Raw genomic sequence first — 18,304 nt, 5'->3', positions numbered from 1 at the left:
TTCTGTGGAACCAGCTTCCAGTTTGGATTCGGGAGACAGACACTATCTCTACTTTCAAGATTAGGCTTAAAACTTTCCTTTTTCCTAAAGCATATAGTTAGGGCTGGACCAGGTGACCCTGAATCCTCCCTTAGTTATGCTGCAATAGACGTAGGCTGCTGGGGGACTACCCTGATTCATTGAGTTTTTCCTTTTCAGTCACCTTTCTCACTCTCTATGTGTTAATAGACCTCTCTGCATTGAATCACACTTGTTATTAACCCTTTAAGACCTACCATAGAACCAAGTCCGCCAGAGCTTATATTATATTTTTACATGCTGTGGAGCCATTTTTGGGAGCATTTCAAGTTGCTATACATCAATACAAACATTATAGCCCAGATTTTAATAATATGTATTCATTAAGTGCATAGTAATTACATAAATTGCAAAAAAGTGCAATAAACTACAAAAAATTTTAAAATCGTTTTTGATTTTTTAACATATATTTGTAGTTAGAGAAATTTAAGAGGCTTATCCCTCAAAACTGTAAATACAAAAAAGTTGCACAAAATAGTTTCCCACCACAGGAAATGTATTTTGAGTGTCTTCATAGTTTTATTTTTGAAATACACCAATTTTTATACACTGCAGGAAAAACGAAAATAAATATTATACTGCAAATTTGCAAAAAGGCAGCATATGCATCAAAATAAACTATTTCCAGCAGTGCAATATGAGTCCTAAGCATCCCAGAAACGACACAGAAAGTCATAAAGTCAAAGATAACTTTTAAAAAGAGCAGTATAGGCCCTGAGGCCCTGATCGCAAAAAAGACTACATTTCCGCGAAAATGACGTCACTTCCGGTTTCGGGCAGGTAATGGCGGAAATGCAAAAGTTCGCGCTGACGTCTATTCCAACGTAGGAAGTGTTATGGACAGCTGATCGGATCGGTAAAGCGTGTTTCTGGAATATTATGTTTTTGTTCCTGCAAGCGCTTTTTATGCAGTTTTTGCAAAGCTTTATGTGGAAGGAAACCGTGACCTAGGACAAGCTGATGGCATAAGATGTAAGTACAACTCCTCCGGTTTCATATGCAAAAAAAATTTTTGCGCTAGCTTACGTGGTTGCAGTGCTACTGGGATTTAAAAATAGTTACGCATAACAGAGCGTTCCCGCTCCAATCGGCTCTAAAGGGTTAATCTCTGTCTCTCTTCCACACCATGTCTTTATCCTGTCTTCCTTCTCTCACCCCAACCGGTCGCAGCAGATGGCCCCGCCCCACCCTCAGCCTGGTTCTGCCGGAGGTTTCTTACTGTTAAAAGGGAGTTTTTCTTTCCCACTGTTGCCAAAGTGCTTGCTCATAGGGGGTCATTTGATTGTTGGGTTTTTTCTGTATGTATTATTGTAGGGTCTACCTTATAATGTAAAGCGCCTTGAGGTGACTGTTGTTGTGATTTGGCGCTATATAAATAAAACTGAATTGAACTGAATTGAATTGAATTCATAAAGCAAAGTGAAAATAATAATAAATATTGTTACCTGGTAGATTCCGTGGAGCGTGCCAACCAACAGTGAGACCTCCTCCACTACAGCCAGGTCATGCTGCAGCTCTTCCAATTCCTGATACAATCTTGGAGGGCCAAGCAATACTTTACCTGAAACACATACGTGGTCACATTTAGCATCTATGACAGCTTTGTACCAGGCATCTTCAGTATCAGAGGGGACCTCTGGTGGGTGCTTGGGGAAGTCCCCCTCCAATGCCAAAGATTCCCAAGCCACTGCAGAGCACCACCCCGAGGGAGGCCAGAACATCTAGCCACACGCCCCAGAACCAACAAGCACATGCATCGTAGTCTAAGGAGCTTGGAAAGAAAAGCATCTGGACTTCTTTAGGCTGCTTGAAGACGTTTCACCTCTCATCCGAGAAGCTTCTTCAGTTCTAGGGTCAAATGGTGGAGAGTCCCAGATTTAAACCCCATGGGGGTATCCCCCAAGGAGGGACAAAGGACCCCCTGATGATCCTCTACCTAATCACATGAGCCAAGGTGTGAAAATGGGTGTGGCTCATGAAAGTTATGCAGTTTAATGTCTCATTGCACTCTGAAATGAAAGCATAGTACAAATACGCAATTGGAGTAAAAGAAATCATGGAATCAATTTATAGACCAAAATGTATTCTAAACTTTTGACTCATCAAAGTAGCACCTGATATAACAGCTGAACACAGCCGTGGCTTCTTTCTACAATAGAAATCAAATATTCTCCCATATCTGTAGCAGAAGTTCCCATAAATATGGACCTTGTAGGTTGCTTTGCTTCACTCTTCTGTCCAGTTCATCCCAAACCAGCTTGATGGGGTTTAAGTCTGGACACTCCGTGTTTTCAAGCTCACCACCTTGTTCTTTGTTCCTGAGGTAGTTCTGGCACAGCTTGGATCTATGTTTTGGGTCATTATCTTGCTGTAGGATGAACCCCTGACCAACTAAGCTCATACCAGAGGGTACTGCATGGTGCTGCAGAATGCTGTGGTAGTTGTTTGGGTTCAGGGTGCCTCTCACTCTGGTAGTGTATATATTGCTTTGCACTCAGAGCGCATATAAATTTCGATTTTCCATTTTATATAAGAACATTAGCAGTGCAGTGAAATAATTGTTTTATGCGTTCATGTTCAGAAATAAAAGTCAGCAATAATCATAGAACACAAGCATCACTTTCTGTGTGGTTGTTCAGTGTGCACAGCCTGTGTTTATATTTTCTGCAAACATATATTCAATTAGTGCTGTCAGCGTTAATCTTGTTAAAATGACATTAACACCATAGCACCATAACACGGACAGCACTAATATATTCATATCAGTATTCTATAGAAAGGCACACTGTTGTGATTCTGTCATAATTATGACTCCTGGCTCAAGACCTTTACACAGTACTTTAAAACAGATAGCTTGGAATAATTCCCAATCAAATTCTTAATATTTGCTTGCTTTTAGTATACTGCACAGCAATCTGTGTGGTAGCTCAGATAATGAGATGTGGATATGATACCAGTGATGCTGGCAGTAGAGCTGTGACATCTGGCTGTGATGACACCGTCTTTGCCCTGCAGACTATCTTGCCCCACCTCCACCACCTGAGTCTGCAGCAGAGAAGCACTCCACTTCACTGTGTACTTAGGACCAACAGGAACCAGGGTGTTGATGTCAGGGGGACCCCTGGTGGACAAATACATTGCAAACATTTACAACAAGGGACTGGGGGTCTCAGCAGGACACAACAGCTATGGCGTAACTGCAGCTTGTCTAGGAAATGTTTTTCTTATCTAGATTCACTGACACTTAGTAACATATGTAAAGATGGTTATTAACTCAATAAGTCAACCGAGGGGTTGTGTTGGAAGTATATCTACGTATGCAGGTAAACAGACTGATACCAATACATACATTATTTCCACTCAACCCTGCACTAAAACCACTTTCTACTGCAAATCTCATTCACCCAGTCACAAGCATTCTCATAAAGAGCGTTTATCGATGCCTAAGGACTATTGCACACACAGTCCTACACCAATTGATGTATCAGGGCAAATTCCATATTTAGTATCTTAAATACACTTTGGCCAAAAAGTATTTGTGCCTGTGGCAGCAGAGCCAAAGCAGAATACAAGTCCAGTTTCCCCTGGTAAATAATAAATTAATTAATTAATAATAATAATAATAATATTAATAATAATAATAATAATGGGGAGATAAAACCAATAATAACACCAATATTTGTAGTTGACATGGCTTTCTTTTAGTACCTGTTCAAGCTCTGAGAACCCTACGAGACGAACTTGTATAATATCCCAAATAATAACAGCTGGGTAATTGCAAATTCACTCCAACCATTCAGTTAATTTTAATTGAATTCTATTTTATTCATATAGTGCCAATTCACAACAACAATCACCACAAGATGACTTTGGTCACTATACGTATCGCACCAGTCAGGATATTCAGAAACACCTAGGAGTAAAGTTTGGGATTAAAGAGGTTTGGTACTTACTTCAGGTTCACATTGGCACAAATGAGGGTGTCGTTGATGAGAAAGACCTTCCGCTCCTTTGACTTGATAACTTGACCTTTATCCCCAAAAACTATCTCAGTAAGAAGTTCACAATGAATCAGCTGCCTCTGTTCTGAGTTCAGCAGCTAAAAACAATGCAGGTCACTGATTACAAAGTATTCTTACATAATGTTTGAAACTACAGAAATCAAGAAATGTCTTCACTGAAATCAAGTTTCAGAGTAGTTTTATCCCAGGTAAGATTCATGTCACAAGCTAAGAGCTGACAAAGTACACCTTCATATCTGCAGACAGTTTGGCATGGTGCTGATTAGCTGAAGATATCAAATTCCTTGAGAAACAAATTTTCTCATTTATTTTATCCCATATTAAGGTAACCCATTGGTTACTAGACTAGTGTTAAATTCAGCTTGAATAGAGAACTTTGGTGATCTTCCGTCAGCTGCCCAGAGGTACCATGAGCAATACAAATTAATTTAGCTGAACACATGCTGGAGGATGAACCCACCCAACCATGTACTTTCAACGTCCAGCTAGAAAAATGAAAGAGGACTCAAAAATCAAACATCTATGCAAATTCATGCTGGGTAATGCAAATAAAGTCTATCAGATGAGATTCTCCCACAGATTGTGGAATCTCCTTACACCATTTTCAAAAATGTAAGAGAAGCTTGTTCTTTGCATCCATACAACTGGAGCTTTGCTTTTAAAGATTGATTGGACAAAGGAAAGTGAATGGACTTTCTGGTGACTTCTGAATATATGTGGTCATGCCATTATCTCAAATTTACCCGCAAGTTTCATGAACAGCTTATGTTTGCATAAATAAATGCATAGTTGTCACCTTGTTGAGATTGCGTTCCCCAGTGCTGTGAGCTAAGTGCTGGATCTCAGCCTCCTGATCAGCCAGACGTTTCTGCTCATTGAGTTTCTCGGCCAGGGTCTCAAGCTCAGTCAGAGCCAGCTGCAGGGGCAGCCGGTCACTGTGGGACCTTGGAGTGTTCTTCAACATGTCCTGATGCAACACAGCAGAGACTGTTCATATAACATATCTTATGGTGACAGAGAATTTAATAGTCCATAGAGAGAACTCATTATAAAGACAGAAAATATAGAAAACCTTTCACTTGACAATAGTATTTTACCAAATACAACCTTACATTTAAGTGAGTGGGTTAAAAAAGGAAAGATTAAATATTATTTAATCATTTAAAGTCTGCCCATTCTCTTGAGTCCTTATTTTATTTTTGGACTAGAGCAGAATGACTGACAGACAAATAGTCTTTGTTCGTCTTATATCACGTTTAGTGCAGCCCCTCAGTTCATCCTCTCTCTGAACCAAGGGTTTGTAACACTTCCTCCTTGAAGCCATTGTTTTTTAAAGTTACCCTGATTTTAATTAAAAGTACTCAAGAAACTGAATTGCCATTGCCAAAGACCTGAATTAAATTGTAAAAATTAATAAAAGTCTTATTTTGGGTAAAGTGACAAAGATGTGTAATTCCTCTGATTTTCGAAGAGGTGAAGTTTAATGGGGTTTTTTTTTTTTTGGTTGATTATCTGGGTTATTCCAAATAGGAGAGTAAGGAGATGGTGAGGCTGTGGAGTTGGTAATATTTCCCACCAGGCTGACAGAGATGACTCTATGGATATGCTGTGAAAAGTTTGTCTGATGAATGGGAGATTCAATAAAAGTATGTCTCGGCATAATGCTCGATCAGTTTGTAACCAGAACAATTTGGATTGAGGATTAAACCATTTAATAAGATATTTTAGCTGATTAGCTAAATAATATAATTCTATATTTGCTGCTTCTAGACCTCCTGGAGATTTTTGTTTTTGCACAATTTGATATGGGGAGTTTTATTTTTCCAACAAAATTTTGACAGAGATGACTTAATAGACTTGAACAAGGAGGTTTTAGGAGATACAGGGATCACTGACAATACATAATAGAATTTTGGAAGGACTGAGATTTTAACTGTTGCTATCCTTCCACTAAGTGATATAGGTAGGTTGATCCAGGGGTTTAAATCCTCTGGGATAAATTTAAACAAGGGAGTGAAATTCATCATTCATTCTGTCAGCTTGGAGGAATCTTTAATACCTAAATATCTAATATTGTCTGTTTGAAGGTGATGGGGCGAAACAAGATCTGCCACATCCTCCTCATCCATACAGAGTGGTAAAATAGTGGATTTCGACCAGTTTATAGGGGAGCTGGAGACTATTTAGAACAACAATTGTTGCATTGTTACCTATTTAGCTGTTACTGTCACTTATATTCACAAACAATAGGCTAACTTTTTTATGTCATGCAGATTAACTATGTACTGACGTGTACTCTAACTGAGTGTAATATTAAATATTCATGCAATTCGTTTCACTTTTTTGAATGGGGTTTTGAAAAACCAGCTTTCTGGTACAGTACTACTTGCTGAATGCACAGTGCACTGGAGTAGACAGTGGCGAGAACTGCCTTTCACTTCCTTTCATCAGAAAGTTTCAGTGTAACTTTTTCAGCCTTACAGTATTCCAGAAGAGTCGGTAAGTTTCAGTATGAATTGACATGTACACTTGACCACACACCTTTTCTAAAAGTCAGCATTTCCTATTTAGCATGCAAGTCATCTGTTTAAACTGCATTTCATCAACTGGTTGCTTCGCTTGCCTTGTAAGATTTGGATAAATAAGTAATAACTGTAACCTGAACCTTCAGCTTGCGTTCCATGGTCATGACCCACGAGTGCAGAGGTTGAGACATGCTAACAAGGGATCAGAGTGATGCAGTCACTGGTGTGTCATCAGTCACTCACCTGTAGCAGCAGAATGAATTGTGGGAAGCGCTGAATAGGTTTAACCATCAAGCCATATAGGGTGATTCTGTCTGGGCTTGATGCCTGCTTCCTCTAAAGGTCGAAAGAAAAGAGTTTTTTTTTCCACTGAGCTTAAAATAGGAAGTGCTTCATGTTTCAAAACAAAGTATTGTATTTTCCAAGATCACTTGATCACTTGAGGTAAATGGTTGTAACTAACAGTTAGAGATCCTACAACCACTTGATTATGGTCCACATGGAATATTGCCCTATGCCTGTATGTAGCATGCTGGGAAGAATGGGGAGGATTTCCTCGTCTTCCACGGTTGCTGTACAACACTACAGAGCTGAGTCATTTTCAAATATGTATTAACTCTTGATATTGAAAGTCTGCTGCTGATCTCAGTGGCTGATTCACAGTTTCCCCCTTCCTTATTCTGAGATTTCCAGGTGTGGGTAAAAGAACCACAGATGATGTTCCTCAGGAAAGCAGAAAAAGTTGATCATCAAAGCAGACTGTTTCTTAGGCATATAGAGGATTCTCTTCTCTCAAATTGACTGCATTTTGTGCTGCTGCATTTTAAAATGATTTCATATTAAATATTAAAGTTAAATAGCACAGGTGGCCAAACAGTGGCTGTGGCACATTATACTGTTTGTATTGTTTGTCTGAAAAGACGGAGAATAATGTGCATATGTGTTTCAATAAAGATGTCATGGTATTCATGCAGATGCTGTAGTTGAATGTTTCAGTTGAAGTTCATAAGTGTTCTATAGTCTGTAACACTGACAACACTATTAAATAACTACAGATTATATGTTCGGGAATTTTACTTCTATGTATTTTTCTTTCTTTCAGTGTGGCATAGTGGTGAAGTGTCTAGCACTGTTACTTCGCAGTAAGGTCCTGAGTTGGGATGGGTACCGGTATCCGGTGCCATGATGGCACCGGTTCTGACATAAACGGCACCGGTTCTGACATAAACGGCGCCGGTTCTGACATAAACGGCACCAGTTCTGAGCGGCGAACAGGTGGATGATGTCTCTCTTTTAAACCCGGCCCAATAAGGCTAAACACGTTATTAAATTAACGCCTGTAAGGTGAACTAGCAAACACCGTCGTAGTTACATGCGGCTGTCTTCTTGTTTGATGGCAGATACTCCCTTCACCCTGGCCAAAAAGGCTTAAATGACAAAAAAAAAGTGTAAAACAGTCAAACATGAGAGGTTTTTGGACAAAGTTTGTGTTTTTTCCATTGTTTAAGCACTGCTTCCAGCCAAGAGTGATACCATATATGCCCTATAGCTGCAGAAAAGGCTAACATTGTTATCTTTTTACAAAAAAAACAGCTGAACGTGAGGTTTTTGGACCAATTTTGTGTTCTCCATTCTTTAAGCACCGGTTTGAGCACCGTTTAAGCACCGGCACCGTTTCAAAAGTACCAGTTTGGTACTGGTATCGGATAAAACCTAAACGATACCCATCCCTAGTCCTGAGTATATATATTATACACACACAGGTATATATATGCAAATATATCTGTGAAGGTTCTCAGTCATCCAGGTCATTGTAGTCAAAGGAGCTTGCAAAGAAAACCGTCTGGACTTCTTTAAGTTGCTTGAAGACGTTTCACCTCTCAAATGGTCAGGAGTCCCAGATATAAACCTAGTGGGAGTATCCCCCCACAGAGGGACAAAAGGACCCCCTGATGATCCTCTAATCGCCTGAGCCAAGGTGTGAAACTGGGTGTGGGTCCCAATCAGCCAGGGTTTCGGGTGAGCTCATTGTGAAACCTGGCCCCACCTTATCATGCGAATTCCTGAGGTCAGATGGCCCAGCCGGTGTATCAGAAAAACTCAGGAGAGTTTTCTCCAAGCATGACATCCCGGTGCATTTCAGACCCAGCAACATGCTCAGACAAAGACTGGTTCACCCGAAAGACAAAACTCCAAAACACAGACTTAACAATGTGGGGTATGCTGTGCAGTGCAGCGAGGAATGCCCAGACCTCTACATTGGAGAGACCAAACAGCCACTTCACAAGCGCATGGCACAACACAGAAGAGCCACTTCCACAGGACAAGACTCAGCTGTCCATCTGCATCTTAAGGATAAAGGACACTCTTTTGAGGATGCCAATGTTCACATTTTGGACAGAGAGGACAGATGGTTTGAAAGAGGAGTGAAAGAAGCCACCTATGTGAGCGACTGTGAGCGACCATCTTTGAACAGAGGCGGTGGTTTACGACACCAACTCTCTGCCATCTATAATCCAGTTTTGAGTTCCCTCCCCAGACGCCTTAATGCCCACTCACATCCTGGGCCATCTGACCTCGCATGATAAGGTGGGGCCAGGTTTCACAATGAGCTCACCCGAAACCCTGGCTGATTGGGACCCACACCCAGTTTCACACCTTGGCTCAGGCGATTAGAGGATCATCAGGGGGTCCTTTTGTCCCTCTGTGGGGGGATACTCCCACTAGGTTTAAATCTGGGACTCTCCACCATTTGACCTTAGAACTGAAGAAGCTTCTCGGATGAGAGGTGAAACGTCTTCAAGCAACTTAAAGAAGTCCAGACGCTTTTCTTTGCAAGCTCCATATGCAAATATATGCAAAACAAGAGAAAGGCATTCAATAGAAAAGGCAAACATTAGAGGACAGGTTCCAAAGTGTTTGGAAGTAGTGCAAGAGGACTTGGTCTGAGTAAAGTCTGTGTGTGAGTGTGGCCTGAGTGATGAGGGTTACTCCAACCATGGCTCAGATTGGTGGGTCAGTGGGCAGGATTGGGGTCACCTGTGAGTGCCCTGGATTGGGGTCACCTGTGAGTGCCCTAGATTTCCTGAGACAGAAGGAGCTGGTGATGGCCTCGGCAAAGGGCAGCCACTGATTCTTTTGTTACCCCTCCTGTTCTCAGTAGTGGCCTTTGCATATCAAACACCCAAGCAGTAAGGGAGCATGCTCCCCACTCAGGAGCAGTCAAAGGTAAGCTGCAGCTTCTGGTCCAGTTTGTTTTTCATGTTTTTCATGTCCGTGTGCGCAGCCATCTTGGAATGAGTAGTTCCTTTCCCATTTATTATTTATCTGCACATTTTCCTTTTTTCACTTCCTTTATTATTTTTGCCATTTGGCCATTCTTCTTTCCAGAGTTTTGTCATATCTCATATGCCCTGCCATGGGGTTATAATGAGCTGTCTTGAAAATCATTTCCCGGTGGCTCTTAGTCACTAACAACTAGGTGTGTTCCTCCTCTGTACAAGTGTCACGACTCACTCGATAAAGCCTATCATTTAACAATACAAAGTGCGGTCCGCGCATCATCAGGGCGCGCCAAGTGACCATCAATTTGTATCACTTGGTCAAAGGTTGAGTGTAGGGTGTCATCACAAGATTAGTCCAGTGGAAAATCTTCCGTGGGGTGAATCGCAGCCAATTGGTTCCCAGAATTAGGGGATGCGACAGGTGCGAGCAAACTGCTGCCTTTACTCTATGCATGTTGCCCTTGTATTCCAATAGCAGCAGCACAAGTGGGGTAATTGTGAATATCCCCATGAACACATCTAACCTCCACCCACTCTGCCTCCAACAATGCCACGGGGAGAACCAGGGTCTGCATGACACCTTACCAGAATGTGGTATGTTCCTCCAGGACCGTGGCAGGGTGCTGGAGCCCCGGCGACGGTTCAAATATTAAAACTATGCAAGTACTTTTTAAAATGTCAATGGATAAAATGAATATTGGGTTACACTTCTGGATGTGGGCGGTCATGGTCTTCAGCTACTTGCTTTCAACATAGAAAGAAGGGGAAATTGCTGCTGGCTTGTAAGGGAGCCCATCTTCTTGCCAAAAGGCTGGAACAGTGCTGAGAGTAAGAGGCTTCAGGTGCTCACAGCTCAAACTTTACACTTCTAAGTTCATAAAAAATCTCATAACCTTATAAACCATGTATTCTCAGGATATGGGAACTTAACAAAACATTAGAATTTCCATAATTCCTCATATCAGCACAGCCTGTTCTGATATTATACTCACTCATAGCTGATTCCACTCCAAGTCACATTTTAGCTATTCCTGTAAGACTTTATTCATCTGTCTCACTCTCATGGCCAATTCATGATCACCAGTTAACCTTAAGTCTATGTCTTTGCACTGCGGAAGGAAATGGGAATACCTGGCAAAAACCCACACAAGCACATGGATAACCTTCAAACTCCTCACAGAAAGGCCTCATCTCGAATTCAAACCAGGAAACATTTAGCTGCAAGGTGACAAATGCACCAACCATCCACCACCATGCCACCCTTTTCACTTTACAGCTTTTCACATTATTTTCATTTAAACTGCACTTTTAAAAAGGTCACACTTGTTTATCATTTGGTATAATTTGATTTTAAATCCAGTTAACAATCCTACTCTTCTTAGTTCTCCCCTGAAGGGAGGGAACATGTAATCGGTTCCGTTTGTCATTTGTCACATTTGACAATGTGGTGTAAATGTGCAGTGTGAGCACCTTAAGAAAGTCCAAGAAAGCAGGTTTTGACAAGCAGGCCTTCTTGATAAGAGCCATGGCGCTGGTGAAGTTATTGATGTAGTCACTATACACGTTCAGAACCATGGACTTTGAAAACTGTGAAGGAAACATTGTGACATAAGGACTCTGCTTCGCCACAATATTTGTATGATAAGATTCACAGTAATTCAACATGTGGAACTACAAAGTAAATAAATGGTTGACGAGTCAATATTTTTGTCAAACCATTAGCCATCATAGGTTATTCTGACTGCCCTCTGAAACACGGAGCTCCCACTCTAACAGACTGACTCACTATGGAGCTAAGTCAGGGTCAAAAGTTTTATTCATTTGAAAAAGTTATTTGAAAATGACTGTTCTTATTTATAAAGTGCTTTACAAAACAGAACATTACGGCTAACGGGTGGATTTTCCCCATTTGAGTGCAGTTAGGCAAACAGCCACTTACTGCTAAAGAGTCAGACAGTAAAAGTGGACAGCATAGCCTCAGTTTCTTAACATAAAACTCACTGCTGCATCCAGGGACAGCATAAAAGTGATCCCCTTAAACTGACTTTTAGTTTTAGTGTCACAGCTGTCATGGTCCTGGTCTGTGACCCAGTGTTTCTATGTTCCTTAGGCTTTATCTGGCATTGTTTAGGTTACTAGTTTAATCACTGGTATTTCTGGTTCTCTTAGTTTTCGCCTTGTGTTATATTTATTTTTTTGTGTGTAGTTGTATGTTACTGTGCTTCCCCTGTGTTCCATGTTTCTCATTTAGTCACCCTTGTCTTCATGTTCGTTTATCTGCTATGTCCGTGTTAGGTCTTCCTTTTCTGTCTCCCTAGTCGACTATTTTCTCATGTCTGTTTCTCCCCTGGTCGCCAGTGTCAAGCCTGTGTGTCTTAGTCTGTGTCTCAGAGTGTTTCCTGTTTTATTTTGACAGTCTATCATCTTGTGTTCATTATGTTCAATTTTTCTAACTTTACAGCAGTAAACCTGCCTCCTTTCATTCATCACTTTGTGTTACACGTCCTGCATTTGGGTCCGACCTCTGCCTGTCACACAGTGCTAACCATGACAACAGGAGATGTCAGTCATTAGTCTACATTCTGCTTCTCCCTTTTGATACACGCTCACAACACAAAATTAGGGAAACTGAAAAAAGGGTCTGAAACTGGATGAGATCAAATGAGATTTGAAACAAAGAAAAGTGAATTTAAAGCTAAAAATAAATTGGAAAAAAATACTTGCATTAAAACGAATAGTTTATTTAAAATAAAACAGTTTATGTTTTTTTCACTTTCTTTTAAAACATGAAAACGTAGAATTTCACTTTCAAATAACTTTTTCAAATTAATTAAACTTTTGACCACAATCTTGCTCCATAAATGCTTTCACCTTCTATATTTCAGTATGCCTGTCAGGCAGAGAGGCATCTATCAGATAATAATATTATGTCACTAAAATCAGGAAATAGCACAGCCATGATGGTCTGACAACCCCTATGCCTAATACATCACTGAGATTACCTCGGCTTAGAATCAGAGACTTCAGCTTTACAAAAACGATGTTATGAGCAGGTTGTGTGGAGTTTAAATGACTTGAAAGAGACTTTAGTAGTGTGATGATGGACACTTCACTTAAAGGTGAAGGATGACAGAAATTAAAAAGAGAAATTAGGAAGAAAATGTCAACTGACCGAAGCCACAAACAAGTCTCCTATCTTTTCACTTTGATCCCACTCGGCCACGCGGGATGCAAGGGCAATCTGGAACATGCAGTGACACTGATAGATCTCGTGCAGGCGGTGAAAGATCTGACGCACCTTCTTTGGGTTTAAAATCACAGACTGTGTCTCCAGCAAAGGCTTCTGGTACTCCTGAAGGACAAACACAGACCAGTCTGGTATACTGCATATCTGTGGTTATGGTTCTGTTAGGTTACCCAAACAGTGCTTAAACTGTATACTTTGCATTTTGATATCCATGATGAATTCATCTGCTAAATAATGACCCACAATGTTAAATATTAGAAATTGGGATGTCATATTTCTGATGGCTGAAGTTTTTTCTGCTTAAGTATAAAGTAATTAAAGTTTTAGAGTGAGTTCCCCAAAGTGCTCAGATGAACACTGAACATTTATAATTAACCTTTATATTAAAATGCAAAATTTGGATATAATATAAAAAATATAAAATTCGTGACTGAGTTCCACACTGACAACACCTGAAGAGAAACGTGTCTCACCTGAAGGATTCGTTTGAGAGAGTCCAAGTAGCTGCTCTCACTTTGCACAATGGATCTGAGGATGAGACGTCTGACAACCTGAACGAAGCACCAATAAGTGAAATGGATCCAGCAAACCAATGACCGTAAATATTAACAATAAAAACATGCGCAAACAGTTTCAGTTTTAGAAAAGTTGTAGATGATGAGTCAAGACGAATGCAGAAATATGGAACAACAGGGAGGACAAAATTTCTTAAACTTCAGCCACAGTTGTTTGATATTTATTTGAAGTAGTTCATGTTAAATTATTTGTTTTAAACATCCTAGAAAACATGATCATGTTAAGAATGCTTAAATAACTTTGACCTTGCAGTAAGTGTAGGTGGCTGTGGCTCAGTAGCATAGAGTAGTTGGTAACTATATGCCAAGCTGCCTCAATACACTATTGCAATGTCCTTGGGCAAGTGACAGTTACTGATGCATCAATCAGTAACTGTGCAACTGTGTGTGTGTGTGTGTGTGTGAAAACTAGAAAACTATGAATGTGACCTGTAGTAAAAAAAAAACACTTTAAGTGCTCAGTTAGAGCAGAAAAGTGCCATACATTTACCAGTCCATACACAAATCTCCATTAGGTTAGGGTCACAGTTGTGAAATCAGGTCTTTTTCAAAGTCTTTTTGAGGATAATCATCTGTTGTTGATAGAATAATAACGTTTTACTGTAAGTAGCTACCACAAGTTCACTACTTGGCATGAATTCCTTTTATGTGTTGAATATGTCATGGAATAACACAGAAGCACCTGGCACTGAAACTCAGCCTCCAACTAAACACATGTATGACACATCTATGATATCTACCATGCCTTATTATTTCATTCATACGATTAGCAGAAAACTTATTGTGACCTTAAGATCGAGGTCATTGACATTCAAACTCGCCTGAGATTTTTAATAGATACACCTATGGTATTAATTTGGAGCTCCTACGTCGTCTTGATCCCACCTGGCAGGGTGACGACTAAAGGATGAGGACTAAATTACTAGACCCCTATGTGTTTAAAGAGAGCAAGGGATTTTCAACATAGCATTTCTAAATCTACTAGGTTTTTTTAAAGCAAAAAATGTTTTTTTGCACTCAATAACAATTATTTTAGAAAAAAAAATCAGCAGGGTTTGAGCTGTCACCTGAGAAAGCCTCATGGCAAAAACAAAAGAACTCTGCTTAGACTTGAGAAAAACAATTGTTGATGCTCACAAAGCAGGAGATGGATATGCAAAATCATCTCAGCGTCTCCAAGTGTGAAGTATCAAAAATGTCAAAGATAGCCCTACAGTACAGAACCAGCCTGGTAGAGGTAGGAAGCGAAAGACTTGAAAGACTCTGGGAAGAAAACTAGTGAGAGATGTGTCCAAAGACCCCTGAACGTGAGGCGTATTCTTACAGAAGAAAAGAAGGTAAACACTAAATTCTGCATAAACATGGGCTGCATGATTTCAGGCCAAGAAAAACTCTACTTCTGCAGAAGAGACACTGTCAAGCCAGACTCAAGTATGCCAAGGACAACCTGGAGAAAGATTATGCATACTGGAAGTGCATCCTTTAGTCAGATAAGACAGAACTAGAGCTCTTTGGCCACAAAGATGCTGCTTATGTTTGGGGAAAGATGAAGCACAGTGATGGGTATTTGTGGAGATGTTTTGGTGCATCTGGACATGAATCTCATCAAGGTGAAAGGAATCGTGAAGAAAGAAGGGTACGTGAAGATTTTGAGAGAAAACATCAACCAGTCAGCAGCAAAACTGTTTCATCGCTTTGTCTTCCAAGTTGTTTTAGGTTGGTGTCATGGACAGCAGCCTAAAACATACATCACTCCTGGTGAAGAAATGCCCCTACACAATACATAGGAATTTTCCCCAAAAAAATCCTTGTTGTGTTTTAATTCTGTCCTCAGCTGTAGACAATAGTCAGCCACCATAAGATCAAATACAGACTTCATGTGAAAGACAGAAAACAGTAACAATGTTCCTATGTGGGTGATTTTAGGTTGTGTTCATTCAACTAATAAAGTGATCAATATATGGAGAACTGACATCAGAGCATCACAGGAAAATCCAATTTCATCAGTGCAGCCTTTAATAAGTCAGCAGAAATACAGATTAGTGAACATATGCTGACATGCACACCTGCTGACTGCTGAGTCCCTCTGGCATGGGGCAGAGTTGTGGTGGAGGGTGTTTTACCTCACACAAAAACACATCTATGTAACCGGCATCATCTTTTCCATCACCTGCAAAATCAAACAACCAGAGAGTGTTTGCATCACAAGTCATTTACTGCCTTTCCTGGCTCATTTATTAACTACTGTCTTCTTTTCCATCACTGTAACTGAATATGTTATTCATATAAAGAGCATTTTATTATTATAAATCTCACACACTTACATACACACATGTGTAGTCACTTTTCTAAATTCCCCCCTCGCCCCTGCAGGCGGTCTTTATCCTTCAAACTCGGATCTTTAACGAGAGGCCTGGAAGCTGGAGGGTCCTGCTCAGTATCTTAGCTGTTCCTAGGACTGCGCTCTGGACAGAGATCTCAGATGCTGTTCCTGGGATCTGCTGGAGCCACTTGCACTTGGTCACTGCACAAAGTGCTCCAATTACCACTGGGATCACTGTTGCCTTCATCCTTCAAATCTTAAGTTCTTCTCTGAGTCCTTGGTACCTCCCCAGCTTTTCATGTTCCTCCGTTCTGATGTTGCTAGCACTTGGTATGCCGGCCACTAGCCCTGCCTGCTTGTATCTTGCACCCTGCTGTTATGTGCTGGATTGTGTCAGGCGCATCTTTACACAGCCTGCACCTGGGGTCTTGCCTGGTGTGATAGACCCCAACCTCTATGGATCTTGTGCTCAGAGCTTGTTCCTGCGCTGCCATGATTAGTGCCTCTGTGCTGTCTTTCAGTCCAGCTTTGTTCAGCCACTGGTAGGATTTCTGGATGTCAGCCACCTCCTGCCAGGGGTACATACCGTGCAGTGGCCTGTTCTTCCACAATGGTTCCATGTGGTATTGAGGCAGGTTTTCTGCCGGTAATTTGATGGGAGCTGTTCCTTCTGGGGATCAGGACTGTCCAACCTTCAGTAAGCCAATCCGGGTGTCTCTCACCTTTCAGCACCTGGTTCGTTGGTGCTGTCAGAGGCTCATGGAGTGCAGTCAGCTTCTTGTCTGGCTTCAGCTATCTCTTTCCCACTCATATCTGAGATAGGGTACATTAGCATGAGGGGTCTAGCCTAGGAATCCTTACCGGATGCAGAAGCCCTGGTTGGGAATTGAACCCCGGACATGAATTTCCAAAGGCATGTAATTATAATTTTTATTATTTTATATGCTAAATGTTAAAAAGAATGTTGACAGGTTTCTGCCGTACCCTGTACAAAAGTAAAAATAATAATGGTGACATCAGCTGTTTTTTTAACTATTGTTTGCACCCTCGGTTTGGCACCCTTGGTGTTGGATCCAAAAGTGACTGGTAATGGGCTGGCTGTGACAGAGGACGTTTGTACATAAGGTAGCAAGTTATCAGTTACAAGGTAGCAACACTCTAAATCATGACTCAAATAGGCCCATTATTTACAAAATGAACATCATAGACTTGAATCTTGGAAAACTTGCAACTCAGGCCAAAAACTTTTTAAAGAACGTTATAATTTTCATTTTTAATTATTAATGAATTATTTAAGGATTAATCCCAGCTCCAATTCTATACCTGTAGAGTCTTTTCTCTGTAGGAATGACACTTTGCGAATCATTGCTAACTTTCTCCTTCCTAAACCCTCCTTGGTACCGTTTCTTGCTGCTTTCATCAATTACTGAACCTGGAATACAAGAACAGATGTGTAACCATGGTTACTTCAAATTCAAATCTGAAAAAATTAAACCACTTGTATTGTATCAAAATACTATTGGGGTTTATTTCATTTCTGGCAAAAGCAAAATAAAACCATATCTATCTGAAGTCATTTAAGATTATCTGATTAACAGTCAGAGTAAAAAGTAGTTTGTTCAAAGATGGAAGAGACAAACAGCTGAAGTGACTAGCACTACCTTAGTGTCACAGGTCTGTCTGATGTGGGCAAAAAGAGGCATACTGATACACAAAGCCAGCTCTCTCCTGGTGACAGCACAAAGGTCTTTGAGCCCCGGCACATCTGCAGGCAGCTGACAGTTGAACATCAGGAGGCAGAGACACAGCATTAGTTTAACTTTGACACGCCTGACAACTCATATCAATAAACACAACACAATACGACAAGAAGTTCAGTTAAAGACACATGTTAGTAGGTTTCCCACATACCCAGAAAATGAACCGCTGCCTAGGTCTTTGTTAAATAAACTTAACAATATTGATGTTTTTGCAAAGTTTTATACACATCTGATCAATACTTCTGCACATACAGTAGTTGTCAGAAGTTTACATACATTCATCCTGAGCGAATGTACAAGTTTGAATTTATTTGGGATTTTCTTTAATATTAGAAGCCACATTCAGACAGTCGATGGATCACACACACAGTGATGATGCATTATTTTGTATGTTTTCAACACTTTGTTTTAGGGATCAAATCACAAACCTTCCATTTGGCAGATAAATGACTGTGGTTCATGTGGGAAACTGTTATATCTAACTAAATGA

General features: G+C 40.5%; 1 protein-coding gene across 1 annotated transcript in view; it reads right to left on the bottom strand.

Moving 5' to 3' along the window:
• LOC146611190 (rho guanine nucleotide exchange factor 10-like protein) overlaps positions 1 to 17,474 on the bottom strand; it is a 38,083-nt gene extending 20,609 nt beyond the window's left edge. The window contains exons 1-10 of the mRNA XM_085344742.1: positions 17,378 to 17,474; positions 15,798 to 15,901; positions 13,630 to 13,707; positions 13,082 to 13,261; positions 11,380 to 11,496; positions 6,869 to 6,961; positions 4,897 to 5,067; positions 4,032 to 4,177; positions 3,033 to 3,199; positions 1,524 to 1,639 (exon numbers count right to left, since the gene is read on the bottom strand). Of these exons, the coding sequence (XP_085200868.1) occupies positions 1,524 to 1,639; positions 3,033 to 3,199; positions 4,032 to 4,177; positions 4,897 to 5,067; positions 6,869 to 6,961; positions 11,380 to 11,496; positions 13,082 to 13,261; positions 13,630 to 13,707; positions 15,798 to 15,901; positions 17,378 to 17,474 (1,269 nt within the window). The remainder of the gene's footprint in view (positions 1 to 1,523; positions 1,640 to 3,032; positions 3,200 to 4,031; positions 4,178 to 4,896; positions 5,068 to 6,868; positions 6,962 to 11,379; positions 11,497 to 13,081; positions 13,262 to 13,629; positions 13,708 to 15,797; positions 15,902 to 17,377) is intronic.
• Between the last annotated feature and the right edge of the window lie 830 nt (positions 17,475 to 18,304).

Source organism: Diplotaxodon limnothrissa, linkage group LG20, assembly GCF_057381915.1.
Source record: "Diplotaxodon limnothrissa isolate DT_005_m linkage group LG20, D_limnothrissa_male_GT1.1, whole genome shotgun sequence".
In the NCBI taxonomy this organism is placed as follows: Eukaryota; Metazoa; Chordata; class Actinopteri; order Cichliformes; family Cichlidae; genus Diplotaxodon; species Diplotaxodon limnothrissa.
This window is presented reverse-complemented; position numbering and strand designations above follow the sequence as displayed.